Raw genomic sequence first — 17,745 nt, 5'->3', positions numbered from 1 at the left:
TGGCTGGTGCACTGTTAACGTCCTGGCTCATGTGGCAGCCTGGAAGCTTGGAGCTCTCGTCTCTGGCACATCAGGCAGGCAATTGAAAATCCGGCCAGGGACGGGTTACAGACCCAGCTGCCTACCCCCAACAGCGAGGCGTGGAGGGGACTGGAAATGCCACAGCTTCCTGTGTGGTTATTGACAAGCCCTTTGCTGGGATTATAGGCTTAGGGGCAGCAGCTGGAGATCAGATAAAGGAGGAGATGGTGATATTTAGGCGGCTCTCTCCTTCGAGGGGGTATGGGGCTGGGGTAAGAAGGTGCAGCTCTCTGTGGGTGCTTAGCCCCATTCTGAATTTGGCCCAATAACTGTGTCCCTCTCCTCTATTGGATCGCATGGGTGGAAGGCAGGGGGGGGGGAGGGGGCTGATTGAAGTTCACGCTCCCTAAAATTGTCTCATCTTGAAATCACTGCCCCTCTGCCCCTCCCCCATTGACACCCACTGGCCCACCTTAATCCTGCATGCAATCAGCCCTTCCTGAAATTCGTGCCCCATGGCTAGCCTGGCTGGGACTGAGGATGAATCATCCCCTATCCACTGACGGGGCTATCTGTCCCCAAAGCCTGATCCCACTGAAACCCGGCCTTCTTGCCAAATAACCCTGGGCTAGCTGGGAACGAGAACTCATTGCCCTGAAACAAAGGCTTTTTGCTTTCTAATCCTGCAGGTCTCTCAGGCTGAGGGGTGGGCTCCCACGCTGCCACTTTTCCCATTGCTCTCAAACCATGTCCATTGACACCCTTGTTCTCCCCGTCCCCTATTCCCTGTCCTAAGCCGCACAGAGGAGAAGCACTTCCTTCAAACGTTTTCCCTGCCGAGAGTGCTTTGAATTGCCTGCGGGGCCTCTTCGAGTGCTTTCCAGCAGATGGGGAAATGCACACGTACCACAGATTCAAACTAACCAACTGTTTATCCAACAATAGACAACATTAAACCCAGACAGGGCCCTGCCCATTCCAGCACAAATGAACCAACAGCCTCCTTAGGGCGGGGGAAAGGAAATATGCTGGGTATCAGCAGCAGCCTCTCTAGATCAGCGGTTTCTGCTGATGTAAACTGCCTGATTGTTGACTTAATTGCGGAAGGAAGGCGAGATCAGTCTGAAGAGAAGAGGTTTCAGTGGCATTTTGCTAATCCAACAGGAGCTGTATCTTATTCTCTCTCAATGCCCCTGCCATGAGAATAAACTGGATCCCACGGGAATACAAATGACATTTGATTTGCTTGTTAACTAGCCCCCCCTCTGGGCTACACACTTCACCTGGTTGGGGAATTGTCCTTGAGCGTGAGTGTGAATCCTGATGCAAATGCTGCTCCTTTGTTATATAGATGCTTATATGCTGGGCATGTGGATCCTAGCACCAGTGCCCCCCTGCGCCCTCCCCCAGTAGACAGATCCCATTGCACTCATGGCCTGTGGCTAGCGCCCGGGAGTTCTCTGTGCTCGGTGGCTGGGAAGGAGAGGATCCAGCTGACCGGGTTCCCTCCAGACGATAGCGTGTTGGAGAACATGTTTTGCTCTTGCCTGGCCTCATGGCATCAAGAGGTGTTATAACCACACTGCAGAGCCGTGTGCTCTCCTGGGTGTCAGCTCCACCTCCAGTGGAGTGAGGCTTCAGGGCTTGGATACTGCAGTGCTGGATGCTATTGAAACCCAGGAGTTTCACTCCACAGGAGCTCTTTCCACCACTGCCTTCCCTCGGGTTTCCTGCAGGAGGAAGCCAATGTAAACCCTGCAAACAGCAGCTACTCTGCAATTGCAGCCCACACACCTCCTGGCTGTGATGTTCTGGCCCATTTAGTGGCACCGAGACCACTTAGAGAGAGATTAATGAACCTGATCTACAGGCTTAGCTCAGGGCCATGTGGCTTTTAGCTCATGCAGTAGAGGCTCATGCATCTAGCTCCAGAGGTCCCAGGTTCCATCCAACCCGCCGACGACTGGGATCTGTTGGTGTTAACCCAAAGCAGGACTTGCTTTGGGTTATTTCTTGGCTTACCTGCCAGCATTTGGAGCCTGTGCTGTCCCCTAGTACACATGGGGGTAGAGTCCCACTCTGCCACTCCTCTCTGATGCTGTGGAGGACTTGCCACCATCCACCTGGACCTTCTGCCGGGGTTTACACTGGCCTAAAACCAGGGTGAATCTGATCGTTGGCCTTTAAACCCAATTCTGTCCCCTCCACACAGACAAACTCAAGGCAGGCTCTGCTACAGGGCCCTAGCACACGACTATGGGCAGGGGGACACAGCGGCCTGCCTTCTCTCTCCTTCCCTGCCCCCACATGCAGTGAGAATTACATCCCGGCCCCTATGAGCGCCAGGGGCCCCACCCAGCCGGGGCCACGCGTGTTACAATTCACACTCCCAAGCGCGGAGCGCAGCTCCGGCCTTGGGACGGGGTCACAGCCCATCTGAGGCAAACTCCACCCCCACCCCCGGGCTCCCGCCGTGTGCTGGAGTCAGCTTGCCGGCCCCGTTGGGATGCGGAGTCCTGCCTCCGCCTGGCCGAGCTGCACAACCCCTGCGTGCACAGCAATGACATTTCCCTGAATTCCCCGGCGGCCGTTAGCCAGGCGCTCGCTGCTCCGAGCCTGACATTACCCATCTCGCCCCTGCCCCTGATTGACAGCCCCACCGTGCCGAGAGACTAACGAACTAATTGAATCCTTTGGCTGATTTCTCAGGCTCTGCTGATGGCGTTAACATATTCCGGGCTGTATTTTGACATTTGATCATTAATTTTGGTTATAATTATAACGGGGGGAGGAAAACACCCAATGCACCCAACATCTGGCGCGCATTTGCATCGGAGACTGGGCTGATGTCGTGTCAGGGAGGTGTGCGCGCGCGATGGGGGGGAGCATCTTGATTTAACCCTTTCACTGCCCCCAAAGAGTGGAAGATCCCCCAAGGGAGTGAAAATACGATTGGGTCAAACCACGAGCTTGGCTCAGCTGAGCAAGGGGAGCGAGCCAAAGGCGCTGGGCGGCCGGGGCACGTGGGCTCCTGGAGAAGCATTTTGCTAGGGGGAAAGCGTGGGGAGAAGGAAGCGAAATGGAAGGGAATGTGGAACGGGCAGCGCTGCCAAGCAGGGGGGTGAACTCTTTGCCGTGGTGCCGCAGTTCCTGACAGAAAGTGAGGGCTGGGCCGGGAGAGAGGCCCGGATTCAGAGGGGGAGCCCCGCACACACCACCTCGCCCTCTGCATCCTGAACGCAGTCACTGCAGACTCAGGGGCAGTCCGGTCCGAGGCTGTGCCCACGGCGGGGGCTGGGCGCTGCACACCCCGCATGCAGACACATCTCGCCTGCGCTAAGCGTTCCTGGAGCGGGGTTTGCCCTGCTCACTAGGGCAAGTCACTGGGGCAAGGCACCCACACGAGGCTGCTGTGGTGGCAGCTCCCACCCCAGTGCCGACAAGCCCAAAGAGTAACCGGAGCGCGAGCCTCAAACGCTCAGCGGTGATCTCACCCCGTGCGCAGCGAGGTCACAGCCAGTGCACCTTACCAATGCGTGGGGGCTCGGCCATGCCCCACCCTCGTTGCTGGCCGTGCTTGTACGCCCCAGGTAGCCTAGCGCAGGAAAGAGACTCCCTGCACCCCCTCCCCAGTCTAGCGCAGCTGCGCACCACGATCATCACCTAGTCCTTAGAAGGCTCCATCCCCACCAACCCGTGGAGCAGCACCTCTGAAGACGGCCCAGGCCTGAGCAAAGACAGAGCCCTGAGAGATCCACTCACTTGGAAGGATGCTTCTCCCACCCTGGTGGCTCTGAGCCCTTGACACTACATAGATCGTAGGCCAAATTCTGCTCTTAACTAACACGAGTGTCTCCTCCATTGAAATCAAGGGGGCTTGCGCCCTTGGACCGGCGATCAGTCCTTGCAGACGCTGCACCGGACTGGAGTGTCCCCTCGCTCACAGCAGCAGCGCTCCTGATCCCCACTGGGGTGAGCGAGAGGAGAAGCCAGCCCTTTGGCTTCAGCAAAGGGCTGCTTTTAAAGGGGATGCTGCCAAGCTAAAAACCATGGGCTGGATGGTTACATCCCTTGCTCCCCTAAAATTCCCCACTGAAATCAACAGGAGGGCTGGGGACATGCAGATGGCAGCAGCAGGCCTCAGGGGTCCCTTGCATAATTAAAACAAACAAATGTAACAGTCCAATGCGTGTCAGCGAGGCTTGAACCCACAAAGCTCCTGCTTGAGCTGAAGGCCTGGCCTGCCTACGCTGCACGTGGAGCAGAAGCAGTTTCCCATTGGGGTTGCTTTGCCCTAGCTGTTCTGCTTGGATCTCCCATGCTGCAGGGGAGACATTGCCACAAATACAAACCTTTGTAGTTGCAACCGAAAAGCTCCCTTTGCTGCAAACCTTTCTGTCCGTGCGAGGTTTTCTAAGATTCACCCTAACCCCGTGGGCAGCCTCTCGTGCTCGGGCCTCTGCTTTGCGTTGCTGTACAGTGCAGTGACTGGGTTTCCCCTTCCTTTGTGTGCCTAGAACACCGCAGACCTGGAGGGAAGCGGAGAGGGACTCCAGAGCAGTATTAATGCCCTGCCGGACATCTCCCTGGTAAGATATCTCACCTTCTCTATCCAGTGCTTCCGCAAATGGAAACGGATGCTGACTGAAGGCACCATCTTCTCTAATACTTTCCCCCATCACTAACCTGTGGAACTCACTGCAGCAGGGCACAATTGAAGCAAATAATGTAGCATAATTAGAAAAAAGGACTCGGGGTCTGTGAGTAAAAACTGCACCCATGGTTACTGGAGCTAAAAACAGGACTATTCCTCTATCAATCTTCACACTCCAGGGGATATTCCGATTGCTCCTGAGAGCAGGAAGAAACATCTGACACCGGTCACTGGAGGTGACAGGACACCAGGCTCTGGGGGTGATGGGCCAGTTCTCAGGTCTCTAGGTGGGGAAAGGGCCCATCGTCCCACATAGTGGAGTCAAATGGCTTTTCGTTTTGGTTTTTCACAGGACGATGTTTCGTCTTTCCCCGAGGAACCGCCCAGCTTTAAGCCCCCACCTCCTTCTCCGGCTCAAGTGCTGGACTCCTCCACTGCCCAGCTCCGAAAGACAGCGAAAGACACACCCCAGCGCCCCTCCTCTGAATCCTCCCAGTCAGGCCTCTTCTTCGTGGCCCCTCCCAGCCCCACCCCGCCTCCCAGCCACCCCGACAAGGACACAGCCAGCGTGACTTCCACCTCGGCCTCTGCGTCCACTGCGGATTCTGCCTCGAGCACCGTCTACGCCGTCATTTCCCCTGCCGCTCTCAGCTCCAGGAGGCACCTGGGTGCCCACTTGTCCTTGGTCAACCAGCACCCGATCGGCCCCTTCCCCAGAGTTCAGTCTCCAACCAGACTGAAGAGCCCATCTCCTGAGAGCACCCCTGCCAGTGGCCTCCCAACACCCACTCCTCGGTCCCCTCCCCATCCCCCGTCGCACCTGGAGCCAGACAAAGGCAGCCCGCAGTCAGCGATCAACCAGCACTTTATCATGGTGGAGGTGCATCAGCCCAACAGCGAGCCGGACGTGAACGAAGTGAGATCCTTGCCCCAAGCCCGAGGTGGGTGGCTCTGCCTGCTGGACTGACCCCGGGGGGCATTGCCAGGTTAAAGAACCACAGTACAAATTGCCACTCAGGCGACTAACACTGAAGGGGCTTGGTCGCGCTCTGTTCCCCTGTTGCATTGCTCTGTTTGGACAATGAGACTAGTCGGTTTCACGCTTCTTTACAGACTCCTGCGACTGTGGGGCTTGTTTCCAGTCCTTAGTCCGTTCACATATCCGGGCGGAGTTCCTCTGGGTGGCGTCCGCTGGCTCCCTTGACGCCTTCGAGGAGCAGTGGGCGCTGTCCGGGGTTCTCTGCTTGGTGTCCCCGTCAGGCTCCCTTCTTATGACCCTTTGACCGCACTCCTGTCCCTGTTCTTTTATTAGTTGTCCCCCGAAATTAGTGGGTTTCTGAGGTCCTGTAGATCCTCCCCTTAGACTGGGGGGGGGGGGGGGATCCTTTAGCATTGGGTGGGCTTCCGCCCGCCCAGTTTCCCGGAAACCCAATTTTTTTTTCTTTTTTTTTTCTTTACAGCCACCCTCTAGTCCAGGGGTCCCCAACCTTTTTAGGTCCAGGGACCGGTTTCGTTTGCCAGACCCTCCACAGGCGTGCCTGCGGGAGGTCCAGCTGAGCCGCGGGACGAGCGCTCCCTCCGCAGTCGTGCCTGCGGGAGGTCCGCTGCTCCCGGGGCTCAGCTGGAGCTTCCGCAGGCACGCCTGTGGGAGGTCCACCAGCTCCAGCTGAGCCCCGGGAGCAGCGGACCTCCCGCAGGCACGACTGCGGAGGGAGCGCTCGTCCCGCGGCTCAGCTGGACCTCCCGCAGGCATGCCTGCGGAAGCTCCACTGGGTCGGTTCGTGGCCCGGTTTCTAAGAGGCCGCGGACCGGTACCGGGCCGCGGACCGGGGGCTGGGGACCCCTGCTCTAGTCAATTTGCATCTCGGATTCCCCTGATCTCGCCTGGATGTTAGCCTGGATGTTAGCATTGCAAACACCACAGGGGGCAGGAATCGACAGTGAACCCTCCTCTAAGGACTTGCAGTGAGGATTGAGGGCCCTGAGGGAAAAAGCAGGGCTATTCTGCTGCCTCACCCAGGCAGCTAGATCAGAGACACCCCACTAGCCTCAAATCTGGGCTAGAAAAGGCTGAGAGTTTTTCTGAGACAAGAGAGAGATAGAGGGAAGGGCAGGGAGAAACCCTTGAGAATAGCCAGTTGATGGGGGAGTTTGAAGACTGAGTCTTATATCTGTAAATACAGCCTTGCTTGAGATACTCAAGGGCATTTAGGTTCCTCACTACCATCTGGGCCTTTGTGATGAAGGGTTTGTCTGCATGGGAAAATTGACTGGAATATCTCTTTTGGGATAAGAATGTCCAAGGAGGAGCTACTCCAGAATAGCTACTGCACTTTAAATTCATGCCCTACCTTATTCTGGAATAACTTTCTCATGTAAGCAAGCCCTTTACTTAAGCCACAGGAAGGAGGTCAATTGGGGCAATGCCCAACATGTGCCTGTGGTGATAGAAGCAATGTTGCCAACTCTCCCGATTTTATTGCAAGCCCCAGCTGCTGAAGTCATGTGAGAATATCAGATTACATGTAAAAAAAGAGTGTCTAGTTCTCCTAATTGTGAATCAAAGTTTGAAATCACCTTTAATAATAATAATAATTAATATGATACAATACCTAGCTCTTCCCTAACTAGGTGTTGTATCGTTATAATTATTATTAAGTTTTTGGATCAAAAATTGAGAGGGCAAATCAGAGTCCCATGTTATTGTTTTAACCCCATGATTTTTAAGCTGATTTCAGAGTGCTTGGCATTGGCAATGCTGTCAGAGCGGGATGAGAGGCTTGGCACTCATTATGGCACCCTGCCTCCCTGCCACCTTGTGCTCAGTCAACTTTTGTAAGCTTCCCCTAGCTTTCCAGTGCAATTTTACCTGACCTTTACTTAAAGACCAAGCTCCGCTAGGCAGCTGATTGCATCTGGTCTCCTGGGCAAGTCTTGCTGCATTTGGTAATAAAATCTGTTTCTGATGGAATTCTAAAAGAAAAGAGAAATAACCCCGGGACTTTTTCCATTAGTGCCTGGGTTGAGAAAAGCTTGTTTGGTAAAAAGCTAAATTTGGAGGCCAGATTTAAGCAGGCATTGGTCCTTTAAACGTGTGTTTGGGGCGGCAGAGGGGGGTGAGGGAAGTGCAAAGGGGACCTCAAGGGAAAGTTACCCAAAAGGAAACACAGGAGGTCCCAAAGGAGTGAGCTGCCATGTGACACCCCTAGAGTTGCTCTCACACTCGAGTCAACTGATCTTCTACCTCCCTCTGCTCAGTCCTTTATGGCTGGCTGAGGTGTCCCCAGGCCAGAACCCAATTCCGGCGTGACCAAGACTCCAGGACTGGATTTCTCTGGCACTTGTGAAGTCAGAAGCCCCGATTCTCATTGTCACTAGGGCCTGTTTACGCTGTCAATGACTCGGAGCCCTGTAAGGGAACGAGAATCAGCCCCAGAGTTTGTCCGACTGTGTGACAGGCAGAGGCCTCCTTGTGATTCACTCAAAATACAGTTGGGGGAAACACCCAAACTGGCTGTCTGTGCCCACCTGGAATGGACTCTGGCCCGAGCCCCTGGGAACCCCAAAGGGCAATTTTCCATCTTCTCCTGGCACCAACTCTGGAAACACTCCATGCAGGTGGCTTTGCTGCCCTCTAGTGATACCATCTACACACTGCAGATGTCACTGCCGGTGGGCCATGGATAACATGATTTTCTATTCCGTTCTGTTCTGTATAGGATGCTCTGCCTGGCCACCACCACAGCATTGCTAAAGGGTTCATAGGCCAGGTACAGCTCTGGATACAGCCCATCATCCCCCTCCTCTTCCTCCCAGTCACAGTTGGAGTCCCCACCTGCAATCCCATTAAGAATGTTTGTTCAGTTTTATTATTACTGATTATTATCCTTCCAGGAGCAGCAGAGACTCCGGCTGAGGTCAGGGTTCCATTGCGCTAGGTGCTGTACACATATATAATAGGAGACCGGCCATGTCCTGAAGAGCTAACACTAAATACAGACAGACACAGGACAGAAAAGGAGAGGGGATGGAATGATTTGCCTGCAGTTACTCAGCTGGGCAGTGGCAGATCCAGGGCTAGAAGCCAGTTCTCCTGAGTCCTAGTCCAGTGCCTTATTCACCAGCGCATGCTGCCTTGCCAGCTCTCCTTGCACGCTCAGTTGCTTGGTTGGTAAGAAACTGACTTTTCATTGCCAAGACCCATGTCAAGTCCAGTTTGAGCTCTTGTTACATACATTCAGCCTGGACACTGACCTCGGTTCCCTGTTGCTGAGCCTGTGGGTGGAGGCACCTCCAAGAGCCTTCTGCTGATAGACATCAGCCCAATCTCCTGCATGACAGGCGTGGACACACAGACTCTCTCCCAGTTCCCAGCACTCCCCTAGCTTGCCTCCCAACCACGGTCAAGGATAGCCTGACTCAGCACTGCATTCTGCACGTCACAAACCTCTCCCGCCTAACCTTCCCGTCCCTCGCGTCTGTAGCACCCTGGGACAGCCCTAACCAGGGAAAAGAAGAGGTCCCCCCGGCGGAACTCATCTCAGGTCCTACATTGGCCCAATGCCGGATAGGGCTTTGGGAGCTCAGCTAGTCCGTGGAGGGACCCAAGGAGGATAGAGCTGAACAATGAAGCTCATAGTCATTTACCTCAGTATCTTAGTACTTAATCATTTCAAGAAGCATCCCATATCCTGGGGGTCATTTCCCTCCAACAAATGTCCTGAAGACCTGGTAGAACCCCTCTACTTTGCAGTGTCTCTGGGGCAGAATTACCCACGCTCTGAAGGTGTGTGGGGGGTAGACCATGGATGATATCCATCCAGAACTGTGCACAGCCATGCCGGCACTTTGATTGGGTCTGAGTGCTTAACCTCTGCAGATGGGACTGAAGGTTCACAGTGTCAGAGAAGCATTGCTGTGTGTCGGTGCCGCAGGGAGACAAGCCTGCACTGTCTGGAGGAATGGGCTATGAGTGAAATTCTCCTCTGTGCATGTACCACGTAGCCTCTATGTCCCACTCGGGACCTCTTCTGAGGGGTTAAGTGACATGTAGGTCTTCTGCTGGCCATCTGCGTAGGGGTGAATTTCACCTAGACTGTCCTAACAGGTCTTTTGCATTGCTGAGATCTGTGATTAAGCATTTGATTGCTGCACAGAATGCGGCAGGGGCGGCAGGTGACAATACCGGCATTCAGCCGGGGGCAGTATAATGTCAAGGGGACATCAAAGGTTGCCCAGAGCAGCGGCAAAGGGGTTGAGCTGCTGCTCAGCCTTTGCAGTGCAGGGGAAATGCGGTTTCCCTCCTTAACGGTGGGGCTATAAAACTAGCGATTTACACCCAATTTGCAGGTGTATTTTTTTATAATTTATTACTCGTTAATAAATCTCATGCAAATGTATGCAAATGGAGATCTTTAATCAGCTTGCCTGAGGCGCGATGCAAGCTGTTCGGCAGCTCACTGTGTTTCTTGATGTGCGTAAGGCAGATAAGCCCAGCCCTGCAAACGAGGGGGCTCCATTTCTCTGGGGCTTGGGGGTCCTGCTTTCAATCCGCTGAGTGCAGAACTCCCGACGTTGTGCTTGGTGCTTCATTTTCAAACAAGCCCCAAAGGAAATTCTGACTGTGTCAAATCTCACTGGACACTTCACTGAAAAACCTATGAAACTGCAAACGGAATGTGGATTTACTACAGACCCCATGAATTAGCCCCCGTTTGCTTGAATCTGGACCCATCTGCCTTCCAGAGACGGAGGAGGAGACCCTTTGGCTGGACGTGTGCTGGCTTTCAAGCTTGTGTCAGGATGAGAGATGGGCCTAAAAGGGAACCCTAGAGCCATCCCCTCCGCTTGATCTGTGTCCTAGATCTGAATTTAGGGCCAAATTTTCCAAAGAGCTCAGCTCTTCATGTGCACGGTTCTGAGGATCTGGCCCCATTTGTGGGCCTCTGGCTCATTTGGCAATCTGAGGCCTCGTGATTTGGGCCCTGCGTCTACACTTAGCCCAAACTGCCTCCATCCCCCCCATCAGAACATTAGGGAAGTCGGGCCCAGACCTGTAGAGGTGTTTAGGCACCTAACTCCCAGTGACTTAATGTCTGAGCCTTCGTGTCCGGATCTGAATCTGGAATGGGCCCATCTGGATGATCTCAGGGCCCATCTCTAAACCAGACCTGGAAGCAGCTGCCTCTGGCTGCACTTTGGAGTTCAGCGGGGCCCATTCCAGCCAACTGCAAACACTCCAGGCGAGTCTCCTCGCAGCTGCGTGATGCACAGAGAAAGGTGAGGTCCTTGGTCCTGCGTGAATCCCAGATGCCCTTGATCAGGGAATTCCCTGCTCCAGATACTGGTGCCGACTGGGAGGTGATGTTGCTTTGCTGACATGGGGGAGTCTTGCTTGCCAGGCAGCACTGGGTGCAGTGAGTCAGTGTAGACACGGCTTGGGCTGCCAGGAGGGGCTCTGCCATCGGCGTAGGTAATCCACCTACCCGAGAGGTGGCAGCTAAGGCCAGGGAAGAATTCTTTCATTGACCTAGCGCTGTGTACACTGGGGGTTAGGTCGGCTTAACTACGTCTCTCAGGGAGGTGGATTTTTCACACCCCTGAGCGACACAGCTATGCCAGTGTAAGTTCCCAGCGTGGGCCAGCCCAAGCCTGTGGTGTTCATGTGAAGTGTCCCTCCACGCTGCTCTTTCCCTCCTGCTAACAGCCCTGGTCCCGCTCTTCCCCCAGCCTCCACGCTCTCCCAGCTGTCGGACAGCGGGCAGACCCTCAGCGAGGACAGCGGGGTGGATATCGGCGAGGTGGAGCTGAGCGGCAGGGACAAGAACCGGCAGCAGATCCCTGGGAAAAGCCGAAACCCCAAGGAGGCACCGAGAAGCGATGGGCCAGCAGAGGCAGCCTCCAGACCGGTGAGGCACCCAGCAGAGGTAGCTCAGGCGGTGGGACTCACCTGTAGTTGTCGCTGAGCAAAGAGACAGGCTGCGTATAAAGGCGCCATGTCCTGCAGACACAAGTACCACACAGCTCATCCCTGCTTGGCGAGGCGGGACTAGAACCTGGCCCTTCGTGCTCTGGGTCTACGCGGCAGTCAGAGGTGTGACGGCAGCAGGCCTGAGCTAGCTTTGATCTAGCGAGATCAGATAACAAAGCAGCAGCAACACGAGCTAGCTGCCCAAGCAGAGCGTTCCCAGGGTCCCAGGTGGGCTCGTAAAGTCCGTGCTGCTGCCACTTCATTGCTCAGGTACGTCTACACAGGTGGCCGTCACACTCCTGATTGCAGTGGAGACATCGTACCCATAAGCATGCAGCCCTTTGCCCTGGAGGTGATGGAGCTGCTCGCATTAGCTGACCCAGCCACTCAGAGGCTACATCCGCCCTGCACACAGCTGGCAGTGGCTTTAGGGTATGTGTAGCTACATACCACAGGGAAAAGCAGGCTGCGTCCACACTGTGGTGTGTGTGGCTACATGTGACAGGGAAAGGCTGAGGCAGCAGGATGCTCCACAGTAAACAAGACACGAGAAGTAATTCTTCTGCTCTACTCCACGCCGATTAGGCCTCTACTGGAGCATTGTGTCCAGTTCTGGGTGCCACATTCCAGGAAAGATGTGGACAAATTGGAGAAAGTCCAGAGAAGAGCAACAAAAATGATTAAAGGTCTAGAAAACATGACCTGTGAGGGAAGATTGAAAAAACTGGGTTTGTTTAGTCTGGAAAAGAGAAGACGGAGAAGGGACATGATAACAGTTTTCAAGTATGTCAAAGGTTGTGACGAGGAGGGAGAAAAATTGTTCTTCTTAACCTCTGAGGATGGGACAAGAAGCAACGGGCTTAAATTGCAGCAAGGGCGGTTTAGGTTGGACATTAAGAAAAACTTCCTAACTGTCAGGGTGGTTAAGCACTGGAACAAATTGCTGAGGGAGGTTGTGGAATCTCCATCGTTGGAGATTTTTAAGAGCAGGTTGGACAAACACCTGTCAGGGATGGTCTAGTTAATACTATGTCCTGCCAGGAGTGCAGGGGACGGGACTAGATGACCTCTCAAGATCCCTTCCAGTCCTATGATTCTATGGTTCTATGATTGCTAAAAATAGCAGTGAGGAGGTGCTGTTGGGCGTTTAGAGGGCCATATAGGGTATATAGCCTGGGGACTGTGGCATGTCTGGACTCTATTTGCCTTAACCACAGGGCCAGCGCAACCCATTAGGCGACCTAGGCAGTCACCTAGGGCACTGACATTTGCGGGGTGGTGGTATTTCAGGGGCGGGACCTTCCACTGCCTCTGTCGGGGGCGCCATTTTGGGGGCAGGATCATCCACCGCCTAGGGCACCAAAAAGGCTGCCGGTGCTCCTGCTTAACAACACCCCACCATCTAGCCTGCTATTTATCCCCGTGCTGGGGGCGTGCAGCATCCGTACTCTCCACGCCGCCATAGGGAGTGTGCAGTGTAGACAGGCCCATACACACAACAGCAGGCGGGGATGGGCCAGCGTTTGTAGCACTAAGGTGCTGGCCGCCCAGCTGCCATGCATGGCGAGCCTCAGGGCTGACGGCCTTTTGGAGACCATCCTGCTGCAGCTGCCCCCAGGATGCTGTGACATCCCACGTCAGTGGCGAAGCCGAGGATGCCGGATCTCTGCCGCCCAGAGTCTCATTCGCATCAGCCAACCAGCTTGTTCTGCTGCTCTTCCCACCAAGTCACTGAACGGGCTGCAGGACCGTGGCCAGAGGGATCGCAGGTGCCACGTTCCTCCGCCATTGAAAATGGCCCCATACAAGCACAGCTAGGCAGGCTGGAAAGGGTTAAGCTGCTTGGCATGCGGTCCCCAGACCAAGGAGGTCCGGTCTCTCGGGGGGCAGGGCAGGATGGCCTGGAGAGAAGGCTCCCCACCCAGCCCTCCTCAATCTCTCCCCCCACAGCCTGGCCTTCTGGAGCCCACATCCTGTCTGATTCGAGTGGCGAAGAGCGCGCCGACCCTGGGGATCGCCATCGAGGGCGGCGCCAACACCCGGCAGCCTCTGCCCCGGATAGTCACCATACAGGTACGGCGGGCTGGGAGCGGGAGTAGTCCGATGCAGGTGCTCCTGCGTGGCTCTGAGCTCTGAAAGGTCCTGTGAGATTTTCACACCCGGGTTCTTCTAACGGGGACTCGCCCGGAATCCAGCCTCCCTCCTGTCTTCTGCACCCGCTGGGCGTATCGTTCCCCTCACCAGCAGATGGAGACAGAACGCTGGCTGTTGATTACGTTGTCCCTCTCATATCAGGGTGGGGCCACCGTTCAGCTCTTCCCGTCTCCAGCAGAGGGCGAGCATGTTCTCAGGGAGAGGAGAGGATAAGAGTCAGCTAGGTCCAGGCGAGGAGGCTCATCTTGCGTTTCCCCGAGGGGATGAGATTGGAACTTGGGGCTTGTCTACGGACACTTAGTCCATGGGGTGTGAAGCTACCTCGCACGAGCACGCTGAGCACTAAGTGTCCGTCTGGACCCTGCCGCGCACTAACCCTTCCCTGGTGCACTTTGACCTACTCCAGTTTCCAGATGAGATAGATCAAAGCGCACTAAGGAACTGTTAGTGTGTGGTAGCAGGTCCACGTGGACACTTAATGTGCAGCAGGCTAATGCGGGGTGGACTCACACCCCAGCCTGTCTTGGACTAAGTGTCCATGAGCCGTGGTTCTCAACTAGGGGTACGCGTCAGAGCTCTTCCAAGGGGTCCATCAACTCATCTAGAGATTTGCCTAGTTTTACAACAGGCTGCATAAAAAGCCCTAGCAAAGTCAGTACAAACTGAAATTTCATACAGACAATGACTTGTTTATACTGCTCGATATACTATCCTCTGAAATGTAAGTACAGTATTGATATTCCAATTGATTTATTTTATAATTCTTTGGTAAAAATGAGAAAGTCAGCAATTTTTCAGTAATGGCGTGTTGTGACACCTGTATTTTTATGTCTCATTTTGTAAGCAAGCAGTTTTAAGTGAGGTGAAACTTGTGGGTACGCAAGACAAATCGGGCTCCTGAAAGGGGGACCGTAGTCTGGGAAGGTTGAGAGCCACTGATGAAGAGAAGTCGTTGGGCTGGTTGAATAACAGGTTTTTCAGTTCACTGGCAATTCCTACAAATTGAAACACAAGATTGTTTTGGGTCGAACTGAAAATTTTCAGTACATTGAAACGTTCAAAAAAATGAGTTTAGTGTCAAACTAAACATCTGGGGCATTTTTAAACATTTTTAAAATAAAATGAAAGGCGTTTTGAAACGAAAAGTCATTTCAAACCCGGGCCGGCTCCAGGGGTTTTGCCGCCCCAAGCAGCAAAAAGGAAAAAAGAAAGAAAGAAAGAAAAAAAGCCGCGATCGCAATCTGCAGCTCTACCGCCGCCGCTTCAGTCTTCGGCGGCAATTCGGCAGCTGGTCCTTCACTCAGAGCGAGTGAGGGACCTGCCACCGAAGACCCGGACATGCCGCCCCTCACTGTTGGCTGCCCCAAGCAGCTGCTTGCTGGGCTGGTGCCTGGAGCCGGCCCTGTTTCAAACCGACACATTGAAATATTGCGTTTTGAGAGGGTCAGAATGGATGGGAAACCAACGTGACTTTGTGTCTGAAAAGAAAGCTTGAGAGGAAAAAGTTTGCCCTTCTCTGATTGTAACTCTCCAGCCCTGCCCCCTTGTGCTCAAAAAATGAAGCAGCAGATTTGCAAACAGCTGCAAACAATCAGTTCAGCTGCTGGGGTCGCCATAATACTCATTTGAGTGCTGGCTTTCCAGCAATGCCGGCAAAGCTGTGCCCTTCGTGGCTGGGTGTTTGGTATCCGCTGTTCATGCACCTCCAGTAAAGATGGTTCACTGAGGGAGCAGCATTGATATTATACAAGCAGCCAGGCACCACAATGTGCAAAAAGCAAAGCAAACAGTTCAGGCGACTGCCACAGGCTGAGACCGACTTGTCCAGACTAATCAGTGAGTCCAGCTGAAGAACAGTAGTGCACACAACAAATACTAACGCAAATGCAGCAATCAGGGGTAGCTGGCAAACCAAAGACCGCACAATGCTGTCAGACCAGCTCTGTTATTATCACTCATTTGTATTACAGTAACGCCAAAAGAGGCCACCAGAGCCCCACTACACCGGGCTTTGTACAAACGCACAGCGAGAGACAGTTCCTCCTCAAAGAGCGGACGGAATGAATAGACACAGGGAGGGAGGTGACAGAGAGGTGAAGGGATTTGCTGCAGGCCAGGGCTGGGATTAGACCCTGGGTCTCCTGTGTCCCACTCTGATGTCCCAACATCCGGGCACTTTCTGTAAAACAAAGGCTAACCCAGATCCACGGGGCAGATCACAACCCAGGGAATTACATTCTGCCTCTTTAAAGGTCCCTGTTTTTTGACTGGATTCAGTATTCTTCACTCTTTGTCCTAAACTGTTGTGTACTGTTGCATGGAGCTATTAAGCAGCCGTTGTGCCCCAGAGGTGGCTGCATTTCAGAGTGGGCTAAGGCCTAGCTCCTCAAAGGTATTTAGGTGCCTGAGTTGAAATCAGTGGGAGTTAGGCACTGAAATACCATGCAGGATCTGGGCCTAAGCGACCCCTGAAGCATTTGGGGATAAAGGCTGCTATATATGTGAGCACTTCCCTCTCATCTGTTCCTGCCCTGCCACAGCGAGGAGGATCTGCCCACAACTGCGGGAAGCTGAAGGTGGGGCACGTGATCCTGGAGGTGAACGGCACGACGCTGCGGGGAAAGGAGCACCGGGAAGCCGCGCGTGTCATCGCCGAGGCCTTTAAGACAAAAGAGAAGGATCACATCGATTTCCTGGTCACTGAGTTCAACGTCGCACTTTAGGGGGCTCGGCGGCCCCCGAGCCAAACAGACAGAAGAGCGAGGGAGCTGGATCGGACGGGGGTTAACACGTGCACCCACACGCCCCAGCACAGAAGCCACCCTCCATGGCAGAGCTGGCCCTGTCCCCTGCCCAGCGTGTGCCCGCTCTCACACACACACACACACACACGTTCCAGGCACAGAATGTGGGCAGCCAGCGGGGCTCTGCTTCTGGGGCTGACAGCAGCGGTGCGGGTGATGGGCCCCGGGCTGAGAAGGACTGCGGGAGAGTGTGGGGCCAAAGGGAGGGACGGGCGAGGAAGCAACGGAGGGTGTGGGAGAGAGGAGAATCCTGACTCCAGCTGATCCCCGCATCTCCTGCCTGGGCACTGCCCTGCCTCTGTCTCTCTTCAGTGGTTCAGATTCATTTCCCAGTTTAAGCCATATTCCAGATGGTCTTTGCCTGCACCGTCTCCTCGATGTGGGGGTAGGGAAGCCAGCCACATCCTTGAGAGCTCACCCCCACCCTGCCCCTTCCCCCACCACCCCACCACCGTCTCTCTCCGCTCTGTTATTCCTCCTTCCTCTGCACAGAGAATCCCTCCATGCCTGCGAGATGGGATGGGGTCAAGGAGCACGGGCCATAGGTGCAGGGTGCCCTGCCGTGCAGTAATGTTAGTGCAACACGTGCTGTGTGGGGAACTCCACGGCTGCTAATGGCATCAGTGAAGTGGGAGTGGGGGAACAGGGGAGAGATTTCTGGTGATCACTGGTTTAATGTGTTCTCTTGGGGGCTTGTCCGCTGTGGGCTGGGTGGCAGGCATGTGGCACCGGCCACCATCAAGGCTCCATGCCCCATGTCCCAGCGTTTACAGCCAGTAATGGATGCCTTGTAAATTGCCAGCAGTGTCAGTGTATTTATATATACAGAGCTTGTGCTTTTAATTTTTCAATAAATCTAACGGGTTCGAAAAAGAGTCGGCTGGCTAGTGGGCGCCTCTCCTGATCCCGGCCGGCTGCAAAGGTGTGGCGATCAGCTCTGAGCAGGGGTGGTTGCTGTCTGTGTTTCAACAGTTTGTACCCAGGGGTCCCCCGTCTAAGCATTGTTTGCATTGCAACCAAGATCAGGGCACCATTGTGCTCAGAGCTACACAGACACAGAGCGAGAGAGTCCCTGCCCCGAAGAGCTTGCATTTAAATAGCCAAGACAGACAAAGAGTGGGAAGGAGAACAGAGAAACCCGT

The 17,745-nt window shown here is 54.4% G+C and overlaps 1 protein-coding gene across 4 annotated transcripts in view; it reads left to right on the top strand.

Annotated features, from left to right (window-relative positions):
* Positions 1-17,458, top strand: part of WHRN (whirlin) — a 106,004-nt gene extending 88,546 nt beyond the window's left edge. For all 4 annotated transcript variants that reach the window (XM_044992686.1, XM_044992685.1, XM_044992684.1 and 1 more), the window contains 5 exons: positions 4,539-4,610; positions 5,028-5,616; positions 11,405-11,583; positions 13,596-13,718; positions 16,340-17,458. In XM_044992686.1, the coding sequence (XP_044848621.1) occupies positions 4,539-4,610; positions 5,028-5,616; positions 11,405-11,583; positions 13,596-13,718; positions 16,340-16,522 (1,146 nt within the window). In that variant the 3' untranslated portion in view covers positions 16,523-17,458. The remainder of the gene's footprint in view (positions 1-4,538; positions 4,611-5,027; positions 5,617-11,404; positions 11,584-13,595; positions 13,719-16,339) is intronic.
* Positions 17,459-17,745: the final 287 nt, after the last annotated feature.

This window comes from Mauremys mutica, chromosome 18, assembly GCF_020497125.1.
Source record: "Mauremys mutica isolate MM-2020 ecotype Southern chromosome 18, ASM2049712v1, whole genome shotgun sequence".
In the NCBI taxonomy this organism is placed as follows: Eukaryota; Metazoa; Chordata; order Testudines; family Geoemydidae; genus Mauremys; species Mauremys mutica.
The sequence above is the reverse complement of the archived record's forward strand: the minus strand, read 5'-3'. Positions and strand labels throughout refer to the sequence as shown.